Consider the following 12,213-nt stretch of genomic DNA (forward strand, 5'->3'; position numbering starts at 1 on the left):
GACATGAGTTTCCTGGGCGTTGTGTCTAAAGCCTTTGGTAGCACATATGTTCCATACCCACGAGTGTGTACAATACAACTGTCAAAATCCCAAAGGATTCCATTAACCTTGTTGTATCACATTAACAAATAACACCAACTAACGTGATCAATGCAAGAGACCATTTTGAAACCAAATGTCATTTTCTTCTTAAAATATAGAAATAGGAAAAATAAGGAACTTCTTCAAAAGTATGTTGATAGTGTCATTTTGGTGATGTGTTAATTCTGCATGATGGAGCACGAGTGCATTCTCATGTAAGGTACTTTTTATAGTTAACGTTACACTTTTACATGGGCCTTCTCATTTTGTGCAGAAGGGAGCTGAACAAATTACACTGGTATATGAAAATATCAATAATATCAGGTTTTGCTAAGGAAACTACTCTTTTTATCTTGATATGGTGATCATTTAAAATAACTTCCTCTTAAAATTCTGTATAACGAATGGTCCAGAGATCTGAAGTTGAAGAGTTGTACTTGCAGGGCCTCTAGGGGTCAGTCTAATTTGAAGGGAAATCAAGCACAGCAAACAAGAAAAGGGAAGGATTTACAGACTGACGATGGCAGAGGAAGGAATGTAAGGTAACTGTAAGTTTCCACTGAAAGTGAGGACCAGGAGAGAGGAAGCGGACTCTACAGCCAGTCCACGTAGCATTTGGTTTGTGTCAATAGAAACGTGGGGACCCAAATCATTGAATAATATGTTGCCGATCATAGAAAGTCCCTTGAAACCACTGACAGTATTTTTATGATTCCCTTCATGTATGCAGAAAGCCACTTACTTTTTAATGTCTGTTTTGGCACTTTACACTTAGACCATTGAGATGTGAGAGTTAAGCCCCACAAATTGGTTCTCCCCAAAGTAATGTGTTTTTTTTTAATTCAAACATGACTTTAAGGCTAGAATGAACTGAGGGGTTGGCTAGCTCTCTTTCTAAGGTACTAAATGGTAGGTTTTATTCTTTTTACCTATAAACCATGTAATACTACCACTGCATGCTGAAGTATGGTGATTATTACCATACATTTTGGGGGAAACTCATTAACGAAACTATGCCAGTATGCTGCCTCTCACTCACTGCACGATATCAATCTCAGATATTTGAAGTGCTGAAAATATAAGGAGAGGTAATTATCAGCATACCTTGTTTTTTATTTCCTGGTATATTTCTCTGCACTTCTGGACAATACTCTTGGGGATGAGAGCTGATAAATAATTGTCTGCCCTGGTTGATGACTACTGTGCAGTGAGAATTTAACAGTGTTAGCGATCACTTATGCTACAGGAAAAAGGGCATTGTATTTCTCCCTTTCTTAAAAGGGAGTGGAAGAAACAGCACTTGGGCAGTTCAGTAACAGTTTTTGGGCATAAGAAAAGAAATCATTTCCTATTCCTTGCAAACTCGGATTTACAAAAGAACGCTGGAAGCTAAAAGCCTTGTTGATTTATCACGTGAAGCAAAGAGTAATTTTTCTCCCCTTGTTATGCTTTCATATAATCATGCTCACTGCCTGTATGGGTGGCATTAAAGAATTTCTGAATAAAAATAATAATTTCTTGCTTTCAACCTTCATAATTCACATCAGCAAGCACCCTGCTGGGTGGTGATGCCTACTGCCAGTGACGCTCAATCTTTTTTGCACGCCACTTATCTGCCTTGTGCAGCTGCGTGTTCTATTGATCGCAGTACCTGCAGGATAATGCGACCGTAGGCGTTCTTCAGCAGATTAACCACATCCGCGTGAGACAGCCCATCCAAAGGTTGCCCATTAATGCTGACAATCCGATCTCCAACCTGGAAGTACAAAAGTGGTAGAAAATCACTATCATTAAGAAAAATTAAATTTGAGAAGAATGCTTAAAATTCTTTGTAAGTCATATTTCCCATTTGTGGCTATTGTGAAGATTCTGAGTTTCTACTGTGTATGCAATGCTCCAGAAGCATGAGGAATTTTTATGGTTTTCCCCAAATACAGACCAATCAGAGAAACAAGAAGGGGGTCAGATTTGATGATTAAAAGGCACGGCAGGCCACTTTTGTATTTTGGTAATGGTGGTGTTTCATACATCCATTCGCCAGTAATAGTGGGGTGTACAAATTAACTGTTCAATAAAGCTCTAATGAGGAAGCCAAATATTTTCTGCCTTATTTTTCTACCTAAGTTAAGGGGCAATGGGGGAAAAAAATCATAAGAATGTTGATTCTTTTGCTTGAAGGAAGAGTCTAAGGTCAAATCTCTCTTACGTGAAAATCAATTTTGAGTAGAATTGAGGTGCTAAAAAAAAAACACGGTATGGGAGGCTTTGCTAATGAGCTGCAATTTCTTCTTTCATCAAGAAGCTTTGATAAAAACAATAATATTTTTATATGCCCAGGGACCTAATGAATTTCAGGTATAAACTTTCTCCAGTGCATTTTGCCCTCAGCATGGGTCTCTGATGGCTGTTGGAATTCCAACTTTAAACGAAGTGCCCATGGCTGCAACTTCCTTTCCCACCCCACCACATGCTGTTAGCACTTCACCATTCCTCTTTTGTTTACTTTAAGCTTCTGTGTACGTGCAGCCACACCGTTGGCCTGAATCATGGCAATAAATATTGGGATATCTCCTAGGGGACTTCCTTTTCCTCCAGCAATACTGATTCCAAGGGCATCACTGAGCTCCTAAAAAAAAGAAGCAAAACATAACACATATTTAATAATGAGCCACAACCTGATTGTCCCCTGATAGCCGCTGAACAAAATCCTCTTTGATGCAGGAGGCCAGGGTAACACTGGAATTAAATGCAGGGCCTTTGGAGTCAGAAAGACCCGTGTTTCAGCTGGAGCACTTAATTAGCTGGGGGGCATCTTCAGGAAGTTCCTTAACCTCTTAGGGTTTTCATCTCTAGGCATAAAAGGGGGAGAATACCGCCTACTGCACAGTATTGGTTTGAGGATTAAATGAGGTGATATGGTGCAGAGCTGGCCTACAGAAAAGGCTCAGCAAAAGGCAACAGTACAAGTAAAACAATAACAACAACAAAACACACACACACAAAACCCTGTGCAACTGCTCAGTTTAGTGGCCAATTTTGATGCAGACTTGGCAAGTATGTTTTCATATGGTGTTTATAATTAAACTGCCACACACATCCCGCTCTTTTGGGTGTGAACAAACATACTTGGCTCTAAGAGAGCTGTAGGACTGCGTTAAAACAAAGGCTCTTGGAGGACACTCAGTACAATGACAACAGAGTTTGGAGAGAGAAGTGAAATGTGACTGTCAATGTTCCCCAAGATGATTAGGTGAGGCAACATGGCTCCCTCGGGTCCTGCTGAAGAGATCCTGGCGATGGTCCAGGTTTTCCCCACATTTCTATCATATGGTTAATATTTTAAAAGTCATAAGAAGAACAAATGACAAGTTCCAGATTCAGCATGGTGGCACGTGCACAATATAGCATCTCTCTCCTGCTGATTACAATGAAGAACTTGTCAAAACACAAAAAGCAACCACCTGAGGCTTCTGAAAAGTAAAGACGCTCACATTGTGAGGGAAAGTCAAAACTTGGAGAAATGACAGCGGGGAGGAATGTCCCTGTTGTTTTCCTGGCAGCACTGTCCTGAGGGTGAGATGTAGGCGAGGAGCTGGTAAGGTGGTACACGCTGTGCTCTGAGAGAAAACTCCCATCTTTCTGGTCAGAGGCACCAGGAAAAGGAGCCCCTGGCGGTGGGACCATAAAGGAAGAAAACTAGAGTAGAGAGAGCTGGAGAAGGGGCTCCTCATCCTCTGTGAGTGAACCCACAGAATTCTCAGGCTCAAGTATAAGCTACACGTGTGTGAAACAGATCCAAATTAGAGCACTGAACCACCACTCCCAAAAGGGGAGGCAGAACGTGCAGTCTGAACCGAACTGGGTTGATTGCATCCTAACACATGAACATCAGCCTTCTTTAGAGTCTGTGTAGCATAACATTCACGAGGTCCAGGATAAAACCCTAAATTACCAGCCATGCAAAAATACCAGGAAAATGAGACCCATTTCCTTCTTAAATTCTTTAAAATATGTAGGATCGTCAAAAGCAAAAATTATAATACTTTGTTGGGATTCTCAGTTGACATAGATATAAATATATGACAACTATGGCAATGGTTTGTGGCAAAGGGACCTGTGCGGTTGCAAGGCTTCTACAGTTTTAAATGATCATTTGAAAACACACAGCTTAGTGTGCTTCAATTTGACCTCAGTAAAGTTAGAAAAATGGAAAAGAAAATGACAAAAACTATATATGAAAAAACTTTAAAAACTCCTGTCACGTAAGTGTGAGGAATTATTCTTTATTATTAACAATATGTATTATGAGTGCTGCCATGTTACGCCTACAAGACAGAATAATGGCAATGCTGACCTCTCCATTAATAGGTAGCCTATATCCTGTTTTCCAAAGGATTTGTGTCTAGCTTCTATTTTCTGAATGCATCAATAGTAAAGCCCTGTGTGCAAGATATGCTTCATTAGGATTGTTCTTCTCGGATCGGGTGTGGGGAGAATAGGCGCAGGCCTTTTTATAAAACATTATGATAACAAATGGCTAAAATGACAAGGAAACATAAAAGGACATTTTATAAATCTTGGAATAAGGAGAAATTTATGTAATGATTTGGTTTTGTTCAATTCCATCACGATGCTTCCTCATCTATAATTATGCACATATTGGTACATTTCAAGTCCCCCATTATAGGAACATCTCAGTTGCCACTCTGGTGGAAGAATACTGGGAACAAATGTAGTCAAAATTGAAGCCAATAATACTGGATGCCACTTCCTGGACTTTATGATGCACTAGGTACTACATATACCTCATTTCATCCAGACAACAATATTTACTTTGTGAGGTAAATAGTGTTATCATCCCCATTCTACAGGTGAGAAAACTGACGTTAAGTAACTTGCCACAGGTCATAGAGCTAATAAATAGTAAAGTGCTTTCAAACATAGCTATGATTGACTCCAGAGAACTAAGCTATGCTAGATATCACATCACCATGGTCAAACTATGATTACAACAAGGTCATATATATATTTTTTAATGACTTCTTGAATCCCAAATTTATTGGTCAAAGTGATCAAAAGAAAAGACTACTTTCCAATATTCTGGATATCACACAGGAGTTTGAAAACCCAGATTTCACAAATTTATGAAATGAAATGCATATTATGCAATCTCAGGAGGGCAATTTAGCAATATGTATACAAGTTTTTAACAAGTGTGGCTTTTGACTCAACAATTTCATTTCTAGGAGTTAATTCTGAGGAAATCACCCATGATATGGGCATAAAAGAAAATACAAAGGTATTTTACTATAAAAGATAGCAAAAGTTGAGACATGTTAATTGTTTTATAAGAGGAAGATGATTAAGAAAATTATAGCATATTCATATGATGGAGTATTATGTAACCAATAAAAACCATGCTATATGCTGTCAAAAAATACTTATTGGCATGACTAAAAGTTCATGCTTTAACGTGAAAAAAGCTACAAGAGTATGTCTAATATGATACCATTTTTCGTTTTGTAAAACCTTTTTTTTTTAAGAGTGGTTTTCCAGGACCCATCAGCTCCACGTCAAGTAGTTGTTTCAATCTAGTTGTGGAGGGCACAGCTCACAGTGGCCCATGTGGGGATCAAACCAGCAGCCTTGTTAAGAGCACCACACTCTAATCAACTGAGCTAACCAGCTGCCCTGTTTCGTAAAACTTAAAGTTCATACACAAAATGTAGTGGGTAGGAAGTTCCAAAAAATTCACAGTGGTCTCATCTATATGTTTTATTATATTTTTCTAAGTTTGTTTACATTATATAGACCACAAATTTTTTCAGTAACTTAAAAGAGCACACTAATAATCCAACAAATTGTATTAAGGGGAAAAATGTACATTTTATGCAAATCCAACATAAACCAGAAAAACAGCAATAATAACTGACTTACCCTGATTATCTCAACGGTCCTTGGTCCCAGATCTGTGCCTACAGATAAAAAAGCAACACAATTAACTTTTTAAAATTCAGAGGTAATATATTTAGGATATAATATTGTCTCATGAAAACAGTACCATTTTCTAGGACTTTCAAGAGAGAATACTGAAGCAAGCAGGCTTTATATACTTTCTCAAAATCCAACTGGCAGCCGTTGATCAGGGGCTACGTCTTCTATTTCAAAGACATCCTCTCTGTCGGAGACCGATGTGGCCATAGTCATTTGGTCTGACAAAGCTGATGGACTGCAGCAGTGGCTGACTGGAATATGGTGATTAAATAGCTTGAAGGGCAAGCCATTTTGTTTCACTGTACATTTGTCTGCATTCATCAAAGAGAACCCTCTACCCAAGGAGAGACTTAAAAAGACCCTTGCCATGCCCCACCCCAATGGTACACGCACTTCTGACCTTCCTTGAGTGACCTGTAATTTTTAAATTTTCCTCTTTGTAAATGGTTTGACTTGAAGTAGCGTTTCAGATTTCTGCTTTTCATGTGATTGGTGTAAAAGTTAAAGGCACATTCTACAAATGAATCTCTATGGCTTTACTTCCTTCCGAGCAGGCCTCTTAGAAAGCTTGGAGCTTATGTGGCCAAGTTCAAAGCTTTAAAAATATTTTAATTAAAGGTGAAAGATTGTTTTAAAAAATATTACTATTAAAAAAAAAACCTGGGAATAGGATGGTTTGCTTGAGGTATGTCCAAGAAATACCTGAATTTTGGGGGGAAGGATCTGAAGTTCTTTTTGTGCCGACCAGGTTTTGAAGGCTTGTGATGACAGGAGCAAGGGAAGGAGGAAAGCTGCTGTGTGTGCTATGCTGACTCCCCTGAAAAAGAAACCCAGAGGTCAGCTGTGCTGAAACACTGACTTGGTCTTAAAAATTTATATGTATTATTAGTATTATAATTACTGGAATAACCATAACCATGAAATGGAAAATTCTGAAAAGGCTAAAAAACAAAAAGACAAAAATTACCCATACTCACTCTTTTACCACCCTAACACAATCCTATCTAATATTTTTCTTCATTGCTTTCTCCACTGTATGTGCTTTCATATGTAGTAAGTTGGTGCAAAAGTAACTGTGGTTTTTACAATTATTTTTAACCCTTTAAACCGCAATTACTTTTGCACCAACCTAATAGCTTCAATCATCAAGGAAGAAAATATGCAATAATTGAAGCTTTTCTTCTTCAACATGAAATCAAAATCATTTTCCTAAGTGGTTACATCGTGTTTACATATGATCAGTTAACGACACTAGGTGACATTTGGGGGTAGAGCCAATATTTATCACCCAAATCACATGATCTATTTTGCTAAAACAAGTATTAAAAAAAACCTTAATTAACAGAAACTTGACCAAATAGGACCCTCAACTGTAGGAGAAAGCCGTACATGTCAAGGGAATATGTTGTTCTAGCAATACGTTAATTTTTTTCTCAAAGATTTTCCTAGAGTCAGTAATAATTCAGCTCAATCTTCTGTACCTACATTACTGCTGTACTTTCATTACTGTCCTTTTATCCATTTAAATAAATGTTTGAGGTCTACATGTATAGTCATGTATGGTTAGTGTCTATTCACTGAAAATCATATACATAATGAAGGACCTTTCCAATGTAGAACACAATGTTACCAATAGTGAACCAATTTTTTTTCTTCCAAATTATCCAAGTTATGCCTAATTGCCTCAAAATTTTAAGCTAAACCTAAGGTCACAATTATCACTTGATAAATTATAATTTGCTCCACTTCCTTAGTTCTATGATGCAAGTTGTTGAATATTTTAACACTCCTTAACATAAAATTTTGAACTATAGAGAAAAGTTAAAAGAATTATACAGTAGACATCCATACATACACCTAGATTCCACAATTAATATTTTGCTATACTGTCCTTCTCACATATCCATTCATTTATTCATAACTCAAATGATCTTTTTAAAAAATTTCACTTCAAAGTGAGTTATAAACATTAATATATTTCTGAATGAATGTATACATTTAAAGGAGTATTTTTATATGTTCCCCCCCCCCTTTTTTTGGATTTGTTAAGTTCTCCAAAAACTTGAACAGCTCACTGTACCTCACTCCCTAAGTAAAGGCTGAGCAACCTGTGGTTCCCAGCCCCAAGATGAACACAGTCACTTTTCCTATATTTTTTCTGAAAGGATATGATTTAAATCAATGGTGCTATAATACATAGATAACTATTCTGAATTGAGGAAGTACAGAATATAACTTTTGCCTAAAAAAAAAATCTCAGAAAAATGTGTGCGCCAAGGCCTTTATAAATAAGGACTTTGCCTGGCAGTGTTCTCTCAGTTACATGAGGAAAAGATTGCTCAAGTATTTTTTTCTATTACACACTTTCCTCTGCAGAATAGAGATACTTGTTCCTGGTTGGTGGGAAAAGACATTTTGAAAGAAGAGGCGCAACGCTAGAAGATCTCTCTTAATGAACCCACTTTCTCTAGGCCAAGTCAACGAGTTAAAATTCTCCTTGGCATTCAAAAGAAGGCATCTATCTTCCTATCTTATAATTGCTCAGACAGAAATCTTTGCCCTTAGAGGGTCCTGGGTCTAGAGATGAAATGTTTGGGAAGGGACCCTCTTTTCCTTCATCTGGGTCACGGGCTGATCTTGAACTGACAATGGAGGACACTTCCTTTTCATAGCCAGCTAGAAGCCTTCTTCCAATTAGTCAAATATCAGTGCAGACTCTCGCATCAGTTCAGCCATAATTTTAAGGACAAAGTAAGGATAAAACATATTTACTGTTTTTCTTAAAAAATTGAATTAAACTTCTACCCTCTGAAGTAAAAATTCTGTAGAAGAAGGTGAAATAAAAGTAAATGATACTTTGTCCCTGGTTTCTAAAATATGACAGCTCACATTTGTATACCGGATAGATGGTAATGGTGGTTTTGTTGACATGTAATGATAGAGCAGCTAAACTTGTTAACTCTGTATTTAACCTGAGTGTGAACTTTATTCATCCCTAAAACATTCTTCAAGGACAGAAATCCAGTTCTACCCACCACCTCACCTGTCAGTCCAAACTTTTCTTAAAATACTGGAATTCCTTGTACTCCTTTTGCATATGCTACTCCTTCTGTCTGGGATGCCTTCTACCTGCTTTCAAACTATCAAGCTCTTTTTGGAATAAGACCCAATGGAACAAGACACGAGGAATAAGACCTTATGTATACTCCAGGAAGAATAAATTTCACCTCCAGTATTGTCCATTCTGCATTCTAACCTCCTGTGTACAAAGGGGCTTTACTGACATCACTCAACAAATGAATCTTCCATTAAGGAAAGGCTAAGACAACTATTTTGCATCCCAAGTTGCCACTGTTGATACAGGTCTTTGAGAATCATCACCAACCATTCACTCCTGGAATCCTACTGCAGCAGTGTGTCTCAGCACAGGTGATACTTGCTATCCATTACATAAGCCAAAAATGCAAAAAAGAAAAAGAAAAAAGAAAAAAAAAAGAAAAAAATTCTAAACTTAACGTGATCTTTATTGGGTTTGACTTCTTTGAGGATTCTCTTAGACAAGCCAGCTAGTCTGAGACACTATCTGAACAATGGTATTTTTCTCACTCGTTTTCTAACACCAATGAGGCAAAGGTGACAGCTAATAGCATTTCAGAAGCACCTGTGTTCTAACCACAAAAATCAGATAGTCTTCTGAACAAAGGTCTTGGAAAGGCTTTAAGTCTAAAGCAACTGGGGAGGGGACCAAAAGTCATGCTTTTAACCTCAAAACAAAGGCTCATCTATAACCCACAAAGGGGAATAAGGAGTAACATAAGTTTCTATAGTTTTATTATATGCCAAATGGGACTAAACATATAGTCTACCATCTTGATTTTTCTCAGCCATTACAATGAAAACAAAACAGTGAAATATACTTTGTTAAAAAAAAAGTGGCACTTATATCAGCCTTGCAAATAAATATAAGATGTTTGCTAACCCACAAAATATCACCCATGTGAGCCTCCCTCCCACAGGAGAAACCCTCACATTTCACTCTCCTAGGAATATACCATTAATTGCCCTCAGCATGTGTGAGTGGCTATTCACAAGTTAACTTTATAGCAATATTTAATTGAATGAATAGAACAATGTTGTGCTAATGAGGGTCAAATTGCCACCAGATGTTGCTTCTTTCTTTCTTTTTTCTTTCTTTTTTTTTTAAATAAACACAGCTGTGTACATGCATGCATAGGCAATATAGAACTAATAGTGGGGGAGAAAAGTGGTCCTAAGAAAACATTTGCAGGCAATAAAGAAGAGAAAAATCTAGGGATTAATAAATTTCCATCCCACCTTTCATTTTTATTTTGAACACCACATTAAAATACACTGAACTTGGTATTGTGAATATGCTGTACAGTACACATTATTTCCAAACAATCATTATGAAACAGGGACTTTCTCCCAAAGGGGACAGGGAGTGAGTCAGTCTGACAGGAAGTCATCAACAACCTGACTGTTGTGTGATGTCTTCCTCGAGGAGGTCCAGGAACCAGCTCTGAGTCTTCCAATCTCTAGCTGTACAAGCCCCTGTGCACACTTGGGAACACAAGAAAAGAACAGAAGTGAAAAACAGTAGCATTTATGTTCTAAATGATCACAGCAGAGCCTCTCCTCATCTCTGCAGCAAAGAATTGTAAATGAGTGATGAATGCAATGGGCAAAAAGGAAATTCAGTCATCAAAAAAACATACAAAATAACAAAAATGTATGAACTAAATGGTATTTGTTTCCTGACTTCATGACTTCTTTAAAAAATCACATTTCAATTCACCTCTTTTCTCTCCCTTTTTCCTTCTAATAAGCAGTGAAATAACTAAGAAAAAGTGGTGAAAAGGAATACAGAAAAATCAAAGACAGAAGTAATCTACAAATACAAATAAATCCTCTCGAGTAATAATTGAGAATTGACTACATTAGGAAATCAGGATTTTAAAAGAAACAAAATCCATTTGTCTTTGCAAACGCGTCCATGGCTATTTATGAACCAGAATAAAATGCACCTGGTTGTAGTCGAATGGAAATTTACAAGAATTTTCATTAACCAGTTTCTTCCAAAGGAGCTGGCAGAGACCCTTGGAAGTCAATTTTGCACCTCAGCATCTCTAGAGAGACAGCTTGGGTGGCAGGAAAACCCCTCAAGGAGTGCGTTGTGACCTTGGGTATGCCATTTTACTTTTCGAACGTCACTTGTGAAATTGGAGGAATTGGTCTAGGTAGTCTTAACATTCCTTCAAGCAATAAAAGCTGTGTTTGATGAAGCCCCAGTAATATGCTCCTTGACACAGCCTTACAGGGAGGAGGATGGATTTTGTGACTCCAGGACAGCCCATCCCATCAAATGCACTTAGACTAGGACAACTGTGGATACTTGGAATTTTCACAAGTAGGAAAATATAGCTTAGAAATCCCAAAGTAGGGTTATTTTTCAATCCTGCTAAGTCAATTTAACAGCTTTCTTTTAAATCTAATCCTGGTTGGCGAAAATAATCAGAGATTAGACCTCTGGTAAAAACTAGTGCCATTATAACATCCAACACATTTTACAACTAAGCTAGATTAGAACTGTTCCCACTGGACTTCGGTTGTGCCAGCAAGGCAGAACGCAGCCTAGGGACTCACCTTGAGGACAGTGGCCACTGTCTCCTGTGAGGCATTTCTCATGTCTTCTCCATTCACAGATAAGATCTGATCTCCCTGAATCAATCTCCCATCGAGGTCTGCGGCTCCACCTTTCACAATGTCAGAAATAAACACTCCGCTTCCATTTCTGTGAGTATCATAAAACAGTGGTATTGGCGCAATTTAATATTCCTTGATTAAATTTGAGATTACTGACATTCTATATAGATTCACTAAGTCCTAAAACTTGGAAGACGTGCCCTACGAAGCTACCTAATCCAATAATATCCACTAACTTCCCAAATGATAAACCTCAGAGTGCTCACCCTTTAAATAGTTTATGCCTATTTATGCTGCCTATTGTAATATTCATTTTTATTGGCCCAAGGGCATAATTTCTACAAGAGGATAATTTTAGTGAAATGAAATGGAAATTTACCTTAAAAAGTGGAGTTAAGTACTCTTGAAATGTAC

The 12,213-nt window shown here is 37.7% G+C and overlaps 1 protein-coding gene across 5 annotated transcripts in view; it reads right to left on the reverse strand.

Annotated features, from left to right (window-relative positions):
* The window catches only part of PATJ (PATJ crumbs cell polarity complex component), a 299,142-nt gene that overhangs the window by 20,878 nt on the left and 266,051 nt on the right, over positions 1 to 12,213 (reverse strand). For all 5 annotated transcript variants that reach the window (XM_081055925.1, XM_081055924.1, XM_081055921.1 and 2 more), the window contains 6 exons: positions 11,740 to 11,887; positions 10,570 to 10,656; positions 6,778 to 6,892; positions 6,019 to 6,056; positions 2,585 to 2,707; positions 1,733 to 1,837 (listed from right to left, as the gene is read on the reverse strand). In XM_081055925.1, coding sequence (XP_080912051.1) covers positions 1,733 to 1,837; positions 2,585 to 2,707; positions 6,019 to 6,056; positions 6,778 to 6,892; positions 10,570 to 10,656; positions 11,740 to 11,887 — 616 coding nt within the window. The remainder of the gene's footprint in view (positions 1 to 1,732; positions 1,838 to 2,584; positions 2,708 to 6,018; positions 6,057 to 6,777; positions 6,893 to 10,569; positions 10,657 to 11,739; positions 11,888 to 12,213) is intronic.

The sequence above is a fragment of the Rhinolophus hipposideros genome (genome assembly GCF_964194185.1).
Source record: "Rhinolophus hipposideros genome assembly, chromosome: 8".
Taxonomy (NCBI): Eukaryota; Metazoa; Chordata; class Mammalia; order Chiroptera; family Rhinolophidae; genus Rhinolophus; species Rhinolophus hipposideros.